Source organism: Phyllobates terribilis, unplaced genomic scaffold (genome assembly GCF_046119375.1).
Source record: "Phyllobates terribilis strain yellow unplaced genomic scaffold, ASM4611937v1 Scaffold_1__5_contigs__length_1240528914, whole genome shotgun sequence".
NCBI lineage: Eukaryota > Metazoa > Chordata > Amphibia > Anura > Dendrobatidae > Phyllobates > Phyllobates terribilis.
In genome coordinates, this window is record NW_027362761.1 from 490946874 (window position 1) to 490961936 (window position 15063).

The 15063-nt window shown below is 40.9% G+C and overlaps 1 protein-coding gene across 5 annotated transcripts in view; it reads right to left on the minus strand.

Moving 5' to 3' along the window:
* Nucleotides 1-1317: 1317 nt before the first annotated feature.
* Nucleotides 1318-15063, minus strand: part of POC5 (POC5 centriolar protein) — a 55984-nt gene continuing 42238 nt past the window's right edge. For 4 of the 5 annotated variants that reach the window (XM_073680109.1, XM_073680118.1, XM_073680100.1 and 1 more), the window contains 4 exons: nt 10326-10453; nt 6915-7028; nt 2884-3063; nt 1318-1840 (listed from right to left, as the gene is read on the minus strand). In XM_073680109.1, coding sequence (XP_073536210.1) covers nt 1712-1840; nt 2884-3063; nt 6915-7028; nt 10326-10453 — 551 coding nt within the window. In that variant the 3' untranslated portion in view covers nt 1318-1711. The remainder of the gene's footprint in view (nt 1841-2883; nt 3064-6914; nt 7029-10325; nt 10454-15063) is intronic. The other variant, XM_073680123.1, reaches the window with a different exon arrangement.

The following is a 15063-nucleotide window of genomic DNA, read 5'->3' on the forward strand; positions in this document are numbered from 1 at the left end:
TGTACAATTTTCACAGTCATGAAAATACAGAAAACTCTTTAAATGAGAAGGTGTGTCCAAACGTTTGGTCTGTACTGTATCTCTGATTAAAGGACATAAAAATTAAAATTTTGAAAATTGCGAAATTTTCGCCAAATTTCCGATTTTTTCACAAATAAACGCAAGTGATATCGAAGAAATTTTACCACTATCATGAAGTACAATATGTCACGAAAAAAACAGTCTCAGAATCAGCGGGATCCGTTGAATCATTCCAGAGTAATTACCTCATAAAGTGACAGTGGTCAGAATTGTAAGAATTGGCCTGGTCATTAACGTGCAAACCACCCTCAGGGGTAAAGGGGTTAAAGTGGTAATGCGTCAGTAGACCTTAAGGGATCTCTGTATACTGTTCATCATTCCTGAATAAATACACCAATTCTATTGGATTTACTGGAGGTTTGCCCAATAGAATTACTGTTTTTATTTGTTCTTTCCACTTTGTTCTTTTCCAACACACACTCCAAACTTACCAACTGAAACTCCAAGTCGTCCCAAATAAATCCTCACAAGGTGACAAATATGTCAAAAAAACTATTACAAGGGCCATGACATTAACTTAGTGTATTAAGTTATTCCATAAGTTTTCATTTGTGGCTTTCAGGGTTATACTGATCCTGGTGCAGGTTTCAGCCTTCACTAAACAGATTTTTCTTATAACATAATATCTAGGTACAGAACCTTTTGGCTGGTTGTTAGTGTTTTAGTTTTCTGGAAATCTTGAGTCTCATAGGCTTCATAAATAGCTTGCTTTCTTAAATCAGGTTAAAAATAGTATTCTTAGACGCTTTCTTGCCTTTGTTGAGTCCACAGCATTGGACAAAAAGCTTCTGATTTTTCCCTCCAAGAATTAGTTCGCTCAAGCTAATCGAGAATGATTCTGCATACATCCGAGGAATTATGATCGCAAGGTGCCACAGCGCTTTACAGGCATTATCATAGTTTTCAGAATGTCACAATCTAAATTCCCTATCAGTATGTCTTTGGAGTGTGGGAGGAAACCGGAGAACCCGGAGGAAACCCACGCAAACACGAGGAGAACATACAAACTCCTTGCAGATGTTGTCCGTGGATTTGAACCCAGGACCCCAAAGCATCAGTCCTAACCACTGAGCCAGTGTCCTAACCATATTGTACATTGGATAAGACTGAGGTAACTTGTGCTACGGCATCCGTACAGTTGGCAGTGCTGATTTCATGTTTATTTTTTCCAACAAAACCATAACCTCTAGTCCTTTACCCTTACATTTCTGCCCACTTAATTAAAACACTCAGAAATTGTAAATGAAAATTTGCTTTATTACAAAATAGTAAATTATAAAAACACAGCAGCTGTAGATATTCTCATTTAAGGTCAATGTGGCCCACAAAACTCTGAACCATAGAAAAGTATTAAATGAAAGACATAAATTAGACTTGATAAATACTATACAACACACATAAGGCACCTCGGTAAATACCCTATAGCCACATACAAGGGAAACGTCAGGATCGATCAGGAGAAGCAGGACTCCGATACATCTACAGCCATGAGCAGGTAAAATTCATCCAGAGGTAGATATGCTCCATCCAGAATCAAGACGTTGTATCACGTCAGAACCGGTATTTTATTATTTACTGAGGGTCTTCTTGTGGATTTGCTCATGGACTTTGAAGACACACGAACTGAAGGTCAGTCAACGACTTTGATTGAATGGACTCCGGAGTGGACGTGAGATGTTCGGGCACTTTGCCCAGTACCCCTGGCACTGGGCAATGCAGATCGAGGGTATTTTGCAGCTATGGCTTGAGAAATGGTTTGCTTTAAAGATATAAATATTTAGAAAAAGGACATTTAGTAACAGAATTACATAAAGCTCCATAATGAAAAGATTAGAACAATGCCTCTGTGACCCGGCAGCAACCTTGTTAGCTATTGGGAAATGCGATAGATGGGTCATTACCAGGCTGTTTGGCATGATCATCTACCAAGATGGCATAATGATCCTTACCTCTCCTGCCACACTATGCCAATGAGAAACACTGCCATTTAACAGAAGCAGGAGGGCAGAGGACCCCGCTGGAGGGCAGAGGACCCCACAGGAGGAGGTGTGGGACTCTGTCTGTGACTGAATAAAGCTGTCTCAGTCTAGCAGTAAAACAGATTGATGATACATATCTCAAAATCCTCATGGCGTTAGCAGTCAGTGGTGCTATGGAGAAACCAAAGACTTCATGCAGAAATAATCAATATCTTAGTACAGATTAAAGAGGACCTGCCAGCTCTACTGAACAGCCTGGAGCATCTTTTCTTAGACTTCTGCACAAGGTCATTGCTTTGTAATTCTACCTGGAAGTGTATAAATAAACTGACAAATGGTTGTTACCAATCCCCTTTTGTCAATAAGGTGTGTCCCTATAACATCTGGCCAATCGGTGCTGATCGTATCTCACTGTGCAACGAAACACCCTATTGTCAAGTCAGTTTATTCATACATTTCCAGGAAGATTAAAATAAAGATTTATAACTGACTGGGCCGATTTATTGTCTTACCCTGTTCTAGTTAGACCTTCCAAGATTTATTACTGCTACTGGGGTAAAGGGGCGACAGCAGAATAAAGGATCCACGTTGCTAATTGCCAAGATCTCAGAGGTGCAATTCCCGCAGGTGACACATTGTTGGACAATGCTTACGGAAGACCTGCAGGACTACAGGTTTTATTGAAAATGGGATGTTCACTATAGGTGTCAGGTTGTAGTGCAAATGATGGGTGATGTAGTGACTTACATATTATAACATCTCAACAGACAATTAGCCATGCTGTTGACTTATTACAATGGGGAAACGTGACATCTGAAGCTACCTGAGTGATTGGATGATGCTTTTCCACCACTATGGAGCTCATTGGTGGTGAAACTCCCATAGAAGTGACACTTCCTCCAGTCCTGGTGATCTTCTGTGCCAGATCAGAACGAGCAGTGACACGGGCCGTTATCGTCTTTCCAGCCTTTTGCTGGCCTGAAGTTATAACTCTGGTCACAGGCTAGAAACACAAAAAAATAGTGAGTTCTTCAACAAGTGATTGTAATACGAGTAATGGTATTCAGCGTCCATATAGTAAACACTTCTGTATGTATGTGGGCAGTCATGTAGCTCTGCTTACCTTAGTGCAAACAAGGCTTTCCATACTCTAGTAATCCAAACATGGAGAAATTAGCGGGGGAAGAGGGAGGCAGTAAAAGCACATTAGATAAAAGCTGGCCGAACCTGCCGACTTCAGGCAAGCACTTAGGATTTGCAAGTAGCAAAGAGAGGCAGAGAACCAAAGCTCCAGTGCCACCTACTGAACGTAGCAATCCTAAAAGTCAATGTAAAGCCTTTAAAAAGGAGTTGGTCAAAATATATAATTAATTAACCCATACAGTAAACACTGCAAAGAGGAAAAAAAAAAATCAGTATCCCACAATATTGGTTTTGGTCACCTCACCTCCTTTAAAAAATGCAATAAAAAACAAACAAACAATCAAAACCAAGTATGTGTCTCAAATTGGATACAATAAAACCACTCAGGATGCAAAAAACAAAAATAGTTAGCTGGCGTTCATAGGAGACCGAGATTTTCGCTATACATAGCAGTGATGATGATGATACGGCTATGTCTAGTACAAGCGATCGGGTGATCGCAGGCTCCCATAAGGAGACTAACAAATACAGTAAAGGTAAAAAAAATATTTTTAAAAATACAGAGAAAAAAAATACAAAAAGTTCAAATCATCCCTTTTGCTCCATTAACAAAAAATAAATACATTTAAAAATACACATATGTGGCATCACAGTGTTTGGACTCTTACAATCTATCAAAATATAAAATATATTAATCTGATTGGTAATCGGCATAACGAGGGAAAAAAAAAAAAAATCAAAACGCTAGACTTACAGGGTTATTTTTGGCAGCCACAACATTGCAATAAAATGCAATAGCAGGAGATCAAATCATCATATCTACCTCAAAATGGTATCAATAAAAATATCAGCTCAGGGAGCAAAATATAAGCCCTCACACAGCCCCAGATCACGAAAACATGGAAAATAATGACACAAGTACTGTATTTTTAGGACCATAAGATGCACTTTTTTCCCCCGCATGAGCAGTCTGGGAGCTCGGGTGGAAATTTTCCTGTAGAGCACAGCTTCAGGAAGATGGCCGCGGCCACCGGAAAGCCGTGCACACCGCTCAGAGCCCAGCCCCAGCCTCTCACCTCCTCTGCTGCAGGAGGAAACGGAGGGCACTGCGACCCTGCTCCAGCACCACCGCAACGCCCCGCTGCTGGAGCACCAGCTTCTTGCACCAAGAATCCGCAGCATTCCTCCCTTCCGCTGGCTTCCTGACGGACCCTGCCTCCTGTGACCCTCACTCCACTGCCCCCAGGTAAGATACCTATTCAGACTATAAGATGGACCCCAATCTTATACATTTTTTTTTATTCTTTTTATAAATGTTCAAAATTTGGGGTGCGTCTTATGGTCCGGTGCGTCTTATAGTCTGGTAAACAACATTTTTTTTTTTTCTTACAAATGTCAGAATTTTTTTTCACTACTTAAATAAAAAACAATACAATACAATACAATACAATACAATACATGTTTGTTATCTGTGTACTAGTTCTGACCTGGAGAACCATATTGTCTGGTCAGTTTTGCCGTATAGTGAACATGGTAAATAAAAAAATCCAAAAAACAATTGTGAATTTCCATTTTTTTTTTTTAAATTTCAATGCACTTGGAATTTTTTTCCCACTTTCCAGTGCATCAGATCATAAGATAAATGGTGTCACTCAAAAGTACAACTTGCTTCGCAAAAAACAAGCCCTCATACGGCTATGGGAGTGGAAAAAAAAGATATAGCTCTTGGAAGAAGGGGAGGAAAAAAAATACAAAAATGGAAAATAGTCAGGTCATGAAAGGGGTAAAGGTTTAAAGCTGCACTGGACAGAACTACCTCCAAAATATACAAAGAACACCTTGTAAAAAAATGTAGCCTTTCCTCCCGAAGTTTCCACTGAACGCTGCACCCTGTGATCGGTATCTCAGTCTGTTTGCTAAATCTTTTTCTTCTCAGGGTGAAAATTTGCTGCAATATTTCCTTTACGACACGTACTATGCAAATCATAATACAGGACTCTGCACATGTAATGCATCATGTCAAGTCATGGAGATATACAATGTCTGATTCTACACTAGTTATACTCCAGATGGAACCTACAAAGCCCTGTTCAGTCCTACAGAAGAAGCAGATACGCTTCTGTTTTGTTGCAGGAAAACTTCTCAACATATAAAAGCAATTATTCTGATACTGAAGAATCAGAGAAAAACACTGCAGATGGGATCAAATCAGACTGGGCGCACATTTGTGAATGTAAAAAGGAATGTGTTGTTAGAAAATGGCCAAGGTTTTTGTGTTACATGTATTTTTTTCAATTTTGAAAAAAAAAATTCTACGTATTTTCATTAAAGAAAAAACAATATTAGTAATTTTGCAATTTTCACACAGGTCACTGGGGCTATTTTAGGCTTATACTTCCTGAACTTGCAAGAGTTTTCAGCAGTCTCATTATCATCACAGGCATAGTTACAATGACAGGACAATAACTGGATCCACTGATCACATGTGACCTCACAGCTGACCCTGCTACTCCCTTGCACACGCTCCTTAGATGCTTCAATACAAGGCAGGGTCAGAGTCTGCTCACTGCTGTTAATGTACAGGTAGATTTCCTGAAACAACAGCAGACTAAAGTATTGGGGTTGAACTGGAAAAAAAAATGGATTTTAAACTTTGGTGCTCAGATATAACATGTTCTTATGGGAAAACTGTTTTGCCACTCATGTTGAAGTGAACCCGTCAGGTCTGTTATGCTGTGTTCTTTAAGGGCAGCATATAGTAGTGACAGACGCTGATATATCAGCAATCTGTCATTTCTGTGCTCCAGTTTTGTATTGCTGCAGATAGCGACAAATTTGTCAATCAGTGGCTGGAGGTTTGGAGCAACCTCCTGAATTGCATGAATATCGTTGGACTTTTCCCGCACAGCGGACTCCATGCTGCCCGTGAACTGCAAAGTGTAAGATGCAAGATCTATTTCACTACTGCGGAAACTCACATGAGTGATAGATCATTGAAATGAACTAGGGCTCCATAATGGACTTGACAGATTCTCTTCAAAAAAGGTCAAGTACACATTCGCACCGAATAACATTTTATTGCCCATTTACTTCCTAACTGTAAAGTTAGGCAACTTTCTAAACAGTCTTCATTAAAAAAAAAATTCTACCACTTTTCTACTGCAGTGTCTCTATATCCTTTATCTAGCCAAGTGACCTACAAAATCCTTTAGCCCCTGATCAGTTCTCCTCCTCTACTCTCCACTCCCTTCTTTCAATGTTATAGATAGCAGCATCTGGGTTGGACACAGATCAGCAGTGGTGAGTGGAAAGCATGTACAGTCTCAAAAAGGGCAGAGAAAATAGGCTATAGAAAAATAGGAAAGCACATAGTATAAGTGCAAGATAGCAGCTGTCTTTATACATGAAAGCAAGTGAAGTCAGCATGACCCAGGATACACCCAGAGCTCACATTGAGCTTATATTACTGGGAGAACCACTCCCACGTGTGAAAAATCTGAAACTTGGATCAGTCTGCAAATGGCATATTAGTGGTTCTGAAAATAAATGAAGGACTGAAGACTCCAGACTGAAATTTGGTGCAATTCTTTAGCTAAAGGAAACCGCTAAAATAATTCTTTCCATGTCAAAGTTGTCCATAGCCCAGACTGATCTCTTAATGTCAAGCATTGCAATGGAAGAGCACAGTTATAAATCAAGGTTTGCAATTACCAGTTTCTGTGTTGCTAACATGCTTGATCCTGACGCAGTAGCCGATATTACCACTGGAGTGATCAAATCATCTTTGGACTCAGAAACACCTGAAGGAGCCAAGTGTGATCGAAACTGGAGGCCAATGATTAAACAATTCAAATGAATATTAAAAAAGGTAAAACAAACAATATAATCTACAGCATGAGATTTATAACAACCCAGGACATGCATGACTTTCAGGAATCTGATTGCAGCATATAGTACAACAGTCAGATTATTTCTTATCACAGGATTGTTGCCGTCACATTACAGACTTGTATAGTTTGTATAAGAATCTATATGACTGTATTCTCATAGGATATTGCACATACAGTCAATTTAAGGTGCACCTTCCACAAGTTGGAGTAGCAAGTGGGGTAAAGACAGCGTTTGTGATATTTTACTAACATTAAAAGTGTACCCCCCAGCTTCATAAGAAAATAATTACAGCACAGAGCAATCATTTCGCTAACCCACTCTTAGTGTTTTTTTGCTAATAACCAGCAGTACGGACCATCAGAAGTTGGTGCTGTGGGCTACACTAAACTAAGTAGCTTCCTTCTGCTACTGCAAAATGACCATCACCATCTGAGGTGCGGGAATCAGAGCTGCAGAATCCTATGCCCTCGCTCCTGCACTGAAGATGAATCCTAGCAGCGGAAGGACGCAGCTTATTTTAGTTCAACCTGCAGCACAGACTTACGGTACATGTAGCGGGTAATAAGCAAAAATCAGTAATAGAGCGATAGAGGAAAATGATTGCACTGCAGAGTCCTTCTCTATAATGCTTTTCTTGTGAAACTGGAGGTACACTTTAAAGAGGAACTGTTATTTGCTCAAAAAAATTTAAAGTTCAAGACCTTGTAAAAATCCCTGAGCTCCCCTGATTCTGCTGCACTTTTCCATTTTGTGCTGCGTCCCTTCATTACAGAGATATTCACATTTGCTGCTTTTGGGGCGCAGTATGTGAAATCTAAGCTTGTAGTCCAACTGGGTGCTTCTTCAGTCTCCTCTGGAGATGTGTGCTTTCCCCCCTCACAGCTCGCAAGCTGATCTAGAAGTTTAGCACTTTCAGACGCTGTCGACCAGTAACTGGCAATGTCTGTGAATAGGGTTGAAAGAGCACGTCCCCCGAGAAGACACTAGCCTCTTGTAACACTCCCTTGGACTTATCATAAATTACGGTACAACCTAAACTGCAACGGACAGGAGTAAATGAAATAAAAAAGATCAGCTCTGCAGTCACTACTCCATGATGTGGCCAATTTAACATGCTAAATCTAGGGAAAGGTCCGCTTTAAAAAGACTTGTACAGACAGACATACTGTCATATCAGGCAGGAGATTATGCCTTTAAATAAAATATGATACAGAATATGGACCTTTAGTACAAGCAAATATATTACACTTTTTATTTTCTTGAATACAAACCTCATGTTGCCATCGATATCTATTAAATGAAGGTAACCATTGGGTATCAGGGCTATTTTAATGACACCTTATTTTTTACAACCCTAATACATGCCCAGGGTAAGACTGTTGACATATCCTATATCCAGAGATACAGTGCCTACAAGTAGTATTCAACCCCCTGCAGATTTAGCTGGTTGACACATGCGGAATTAACTTGGCATTGTGACATTTGTACTGTAGATCAGCCTGGAAGTGGGAAATGCACTGCAGCAAATTTTGTTTTTGTTTTTTGTTTTTTTTTTAAAACGTAAAAAGTTAATTCAGAGTGTCATTTATTATTCAACCCCTCAAACCACAAGAATTCTGTTTGGTCCCCCTAAAGTATTAAGAAGTAGTTCAGGCACCAAGAATAATGAGCTTCAGATGTGTGGATTAAAGATCTCTTTTGCCAGCCTTTTCTGACTATTTAAGACCCTCCCCAAACTTGTGAACAGCACTCAGACATGGTCAACATGGGAAAGACAAAGGAGCATTCCAAGGCCATCAGAGACAAGATCGTGGAGGGTCACAAGGCTGGCAAGGGGTACAAAACCCTTTCCAAGGAGTTGGGCCTACCTGTCTCCACTGTTGGGAGCATCATCCATAAGTGGAAGGCTTATGGAACTACTGTTAGCCTTCCACGGCCAGGACAGCCTTTGAAAGTGTCCTCCCGTGCCGAGGCCAGGCTTGTCCGAAGAGTCAAGGCTAACCCAAGGACAACAAGGAAGGAGCTCCGGGAAGATCTCATGGCAGTGGGGACATTGGTTTCAGTCAATACCATAAGTAACGTACTCCACCGCAATGGTCTCCGTTCCAGACGAGCCCGTAAGGTACCTTTACTTTCAATGCGTCATGTCAAGGCTCGTCTACAGTTTGCTCATGATCACTTGGAGGACTCTGAGACAGACTGGTTCAAGGTTCTATGGTCTGATGAGACCAAGATCGAGATCTTTGGTGCCAACCACACACGTGACGTTTGGAGACTGGATGGCACTGCATACGACCCCAAGAATACCATCCCTACAGTCAAGCATGGTGGTGGCAGCATCATGCTGTGGGGCTGTTTCTCTGCCAAGGGGCCTGGCCATCTGGTCCGCATCCATGGGAAGATGGATAGCACGGCCTACCTGGAGATTTTGGCCAAGAACCTCCGCTTCTCCATCAAGGATCTTAAGATGGGTCGTAATTTCATCTTCCAACAAGACAACGACCCAAAGCACACAGCCAAGAAAACCAAGGCCTGGTTCAATAGGGAAAAAGTCAAGGTGTTGGAGTGGCCTAGTCAGTCTCCTGACCTTAACCCAATTGAAAACTTGTGGAAGGAGCTCAAGAATAAAGGCCACATGAGACACCCAAAGAACCTAGATAACTTGGAGAAGATCTGCATGGAGGAGTGGGCCAAGATAACTCCACAGACCTGTGCCGGCCTGATCAGGTCTTATAAAAGACGATTATTAGCTGTAATTGCAAACAAGGGTTATTCCACAAAATATTAAACATAGGGGTTGTATAATAATTGACCCACACTTTTATGTTTAAAATTTAATAAAATTCAACTGAGCAACATAACTTTTTGGTTTGTAAGATTTATGCTTCTGTTCATAAAACCTACTCTCGTTTGCAGTTTGAAGGCTCTAACTTATTTGCATCTTATCAAACCAGCTAAATCTGCAGGCGGTTGAATACTACTTGTAGGCACTGTATATGATGAGAGGATGCAATGCACACCCCCTATGGAAGGTTGTGACTAATTCCCCTTTATGTGTGCCCCTCTGTATTGGAAAGCATACAGACTACACTTTCCTATACAGTGGAAGAAAAGATATATAGATATATATAAAAAAAACAAAACAAACAATCAAGGTGATATACTCCCAATATATAACTTCAATGTACAGAAAAATTTGATGTTAGAAGAACAAGTTCCCTTCTTACTCACATTTGGCTCTGATGTAGCTGCAGGAATATGGACGGATGAGGGAAGATCGGGCTGTGAAGGGCTCATAGGCACCTGCTGAAATGTTACAGCGGGACCGCAGCCAGGGTCTTCTCTCCTAGGAGGATGATCTGTACAAGAGACACAACTATGAAAATTTTGATGACCGCAAAAAACCCTACATAAAAAAAACTAATGGGATAAAAAGTCACTTTTTAAAAACAAAAAAAAAGTATTGCAGTGGATTGCACATTAGGGTGAATCAGAATATCAATAATATATTAATTTGGCCCTGTGTTCAATACATTCGCATTTTCATCCAATATACTGTGTACGTGGATCGTCTCAGTGTTACAGTCGTGGAAAGCAGCAGCTGCATTGTGTTACAGTGCCACCTTGTGTTCAGATTATTATTACACGTACACCAATTCTATACGCTTCGGTACATGCTTAGCACCCAATTATTTCCAAGAGTAGTTAGTGGATAACATGAGAAAATAAGCACAGCTACAATAAAAGATTTTTTACAATTGAGAAATACAGGTTTTGTCACTAGTGTTGGTAGCATCTGTCACAGTTATAAGAAGAAAATGTATTTGCAATCAGCGTCTACAAACTCAAGTTTCTTTACTCATGGGTTTTTGACCATCTGCCTCCTCAGGAATCTGGTGGCGGCCAGTGATGGTTTCCTTTTTATGCCACATCCAGGCAGCGTAACCGGTGTGTTCCTAGAACTCTATCTCTAGGAACCATCCTTTGCCATCTTTGTGCATCCTTTTCCTTGTTTGTCCATGGCAAAGATCTAAACTTTTTTGACCAGTCTCTTGATAACCCAAGAATATAAGTGAACTAGAGGTTTCTGCCAATGGAACACGACGTCATGTGCCTCTGGCACCTTCCTATATAGTTTTTTTTGACTTGTCAGTTAAGAGAACAGTTTGACCCTAAAATGTGTAGATGTAAATATCATGAATGAAAGATTGTAATTAGTGATGCGCGAGCGTGCTCGATTAACCCTTTAAACGAGCACGCTCGGGTACTCGCCGAGTATTTTCGGCATCTAGGTGTCAGCCGCTGCATGTGTCGCGGCTGTTAAGACAGCTGTGTCACATGCAGGGACTGCCTGATAAAAAGGTAATCCCTGCATGTGTCTAACAGCCACGACACATGCAGCCGCAGCGGCTGACACCTAGATGCCGAGCACGCCGAAACTACTCGGCGAGTACCCGGACGTGCTCGTTTAAAGAGTTAAACGAGCACGCTCGCTCAACACTTATTGTAATGTTTTATGTAATCAGGCAACTGGGTCATCCACGATTGGCAGTGCAGCCAATTGTAATGGTGAGACTTTGAAAACTCCTGCACAAAAACTCTAGAGACTGAACAAGATCAGCGCCAGGAATCGGTGGCAGCAGGCAACGAGATTTAAATTTGCACAGTGAGGGCTCGTTCACATGACTATTTTCGATCTGAGTGTGTCGGTGGAAAAAAAAACAAAAAACACTCGGACCAATGTTATTCAATGGGACAGTGCAGATAAGCGATTTTTTTTTCGCTGACTGAATCTGTGTGTAAAAAATAATGTGAAAAAAACAAACAAACAAAACAAAAACGGATGAGATTTGCTCATTCAAATCTATAGGTGTGCAAAAAAACCCCCCATATGCCATAGTATAGGATATGTTTCTTAACCGCTTCCCGACCGCCCACTGTATATAAACATCGGCGCTGCCTGGACTCTGTGCAGCGCCGACGTTTATAAACGGTCAGTGGTCCTGCAAGCGCTGCGGGTGCGGTGCAGATCAGTAGCAGTGACAGGGGACATCACCGGGACCTGATTGTATCAGGTCCCAAAGATGTTAACCCTTTGCTATCTTCTAGATGCCGCGATCCATAGTAATCTCGGCATTTAGAAGATAGTGAGAGGAGAGGGGGTCGTTCACTTACCTCTCCGACTGCCCCCCTGATGTCTGAGAGGACCTGGCGTTGTCATGGCAGCCGGAGGTCACATGAAAGCCTCCGGGTCTGCCATGTACGGTGTTCTGCTAGGCTCAGCCTGCAGCTGAGTCTAGCAGGAGATAATGACAGTTTTACACTGTCAGTAGAGCTCTCATGCAATGCAATACATGTCTATTGCATTGCATGAGAACAGTGATTAGAAAAATAAAAATTAATGTCCCATACAGGACTAAGTAAAAAAAAAAAAAAAAAGTCTAAAAAATGTTTTCAAACTGTTAAAAAAAAAAAATCACAAAATAAATAAAATATTAAACCAATAAAGCAGTATATTTATGCTAAAACAAAAAGTACACATAGTTTGGTATTGCCGCGTCCGAAACAACCTGATCTATAAAACTGTCCCACTAATTAACTCCTTCTGTGCATACTGTAAAAAAAAAAAAAAAAAAAAAACTGAGCAAAAAACGATGCTTTTTCATCATATCGCCAAACAAAAAGTGGAATAAAATGCGATCAAAAAGCCAAATGGAAATAAAAATGGTACCGCTGAAAGCATCATCTTGTTCCGCAAAAAAAAGCCGCCATACAGCTCCATCAGCCGAAAAATAAAAAAGTTATAGCTCTCAGAATAAAGCGATGCAAAAAAATAATTTTTTCTATAAAATAGTTTTATTGTGTAAAAGCGCCAAGACATAAAAAAACTATATAAGTGTAGTATCGCTGTAAAAGTACTGACCCGAAGAATAACGCTGCCTTATCACTTTTACCACACGCAGAATGGAATTCCTGAATTGTTGGTTTTTGTTTATTCTGCTTCCCAAAAAACGGAATAGAAAGCGATCAAAAAATGTCACGTACTCAAAAATGGTACCAATAAAAATGTCAACTCGTCCCGCAAAAAACAAGCTGTCACATGACTCTGTCGGCCGAAATATGGAAAAATTATAGCTCTCAAAATATGGCGATGCAAAAACTAGATTTTGCAAAAAAAAAATGTTTTTTAGTGTGTGACAGCTGTCAATCCTAAAAACACGATATAAATCTGGTATCGCTGTAATCGCACCGACCCGAAGAATAAAGTAATCTCATCACTTATACCGCACGAGGAACGGCGTAAAAAATAAATAAAACCAATTCTTCACCTGCTACTGATTTGTTTATTATGTCTCCCAAAGATCGCAGCAAGGCTCGGCGCACATTTATCCTGCGCTCTGCGCTGAGCACTTACACCAGTTTCCGTGTAAATCTCTGAAATACGTGATTTAGACGGAACCCATGACGGAAGATTCCCTGTAATGAGGCAGATGGAGGAACTGTGGATGCCATCTGGCCTGTGATACCATGGTGTCAGTTTTTTTAAGGCGTGCATAAAAGTGCGGTTGGCCACAGTTTTGTGCACTTCTGAAAAAAAGGACACCGCTAAACAAAGGCCAGAAGGAGTCCAGAGTAACTCTGCTGCCTCATTATAGTGAATAGATCCCGCAGGGGTTTCATCTGAATTATATCACTTGGAAATTTAGATGGAAACCCCGATGTAAGTGCTCAGCCTAGAGCGCCGGATAAATGTTATGTAAAATGTTCCCAATAAAAGCTTCAACTTAGTCCTCAAAAAAAGCTAGTCCCGACTCAGGTCCGTGATCTGTTAAAAATATAAGGGACTTCCAAGTTACTGGTAGCAGAAAGGCTCTGGAAAAGCGAAATGGCCCTTGCCCCACAAAAGAAATCCAGAAAATTTTGTGCTCCCAAATCCAAATGCCCCATCCCTTCTGAGCCCCAGAATGTGCCTAAACTACATTTAGGGTCCACATGTTTGGCATTCCTGTAGCAATAAGAGCTTGCCTAATTTACAGGTGCATGTCTCCAGAAGCACGAGCTGGGCACAACGTACTGGTCACTACAGCGTACTGGTCACTTCAACAGCAGTTTGAAATTTTCACTCAGCAACATCCACTGCTGCTTGTTTCTGGAAAAGACCCATGGAGTCAAAATTGTCAATACACCTGTAGGTAAATTCCCAATGGGGTATAATTTCCAAAATGGGGTCACTTGAGGGGGGATTCTGCTCTTCTAGCACTTAGGGGCTGTGAATATGGAGTCCGCAAACTATTCTATAATAATTTGTTCTCCAAGAGTCAAATAGCGCTCCATCCCTCCCGGATCTCGCCGTATGGCTAAGCGGTACGGTACAGCCACATATAGGGTATGGCCACGTTTAGAAGAAATTGTGTGACACATTTCGGCACCATTTTTACCCATTGCCCTGTGTGAAAATGTAAAATCTGAGGGTAAAACATTTTTTTGTGGTAAAAATATAATTAATGTTTTCTTCACTGCCCAATGGTATAAATTAAAAAATACTCACTACTTCCCTAGATGAATTCCTTGAGAGGTGTAGTTTACAAAATGGGGTCACTTGTGCGGGTTTCTGCTGTTTAGGCATGTCAGCGACTCTTCAAATGTGACATGGTGTCTGCAACCTATCCCAGCCAACATAGCGCTCCTTTCTCTTCCGAACCCTGCCGTACACCAAAGCAGTGGTTTTCCCCCACATATGGGGTATCGGTGTGTTCAGGAGAAATTGCACAACAAATTTCATGGTGCAATTTCTCCTGTTACCCTTATGATAATGCAAAATTAGGGGATGAAAAACATTTTTGTGGGAAAAATGTGAAAATTTTATTTTGGGGCTCAATATTATAAACTTCTGTGAAGTACCTGGGGGTGCAAGGTGCTCACCACACATCTAGATAAGTTCCCTAAGGGGTCTAGTTTCCAAAATGGT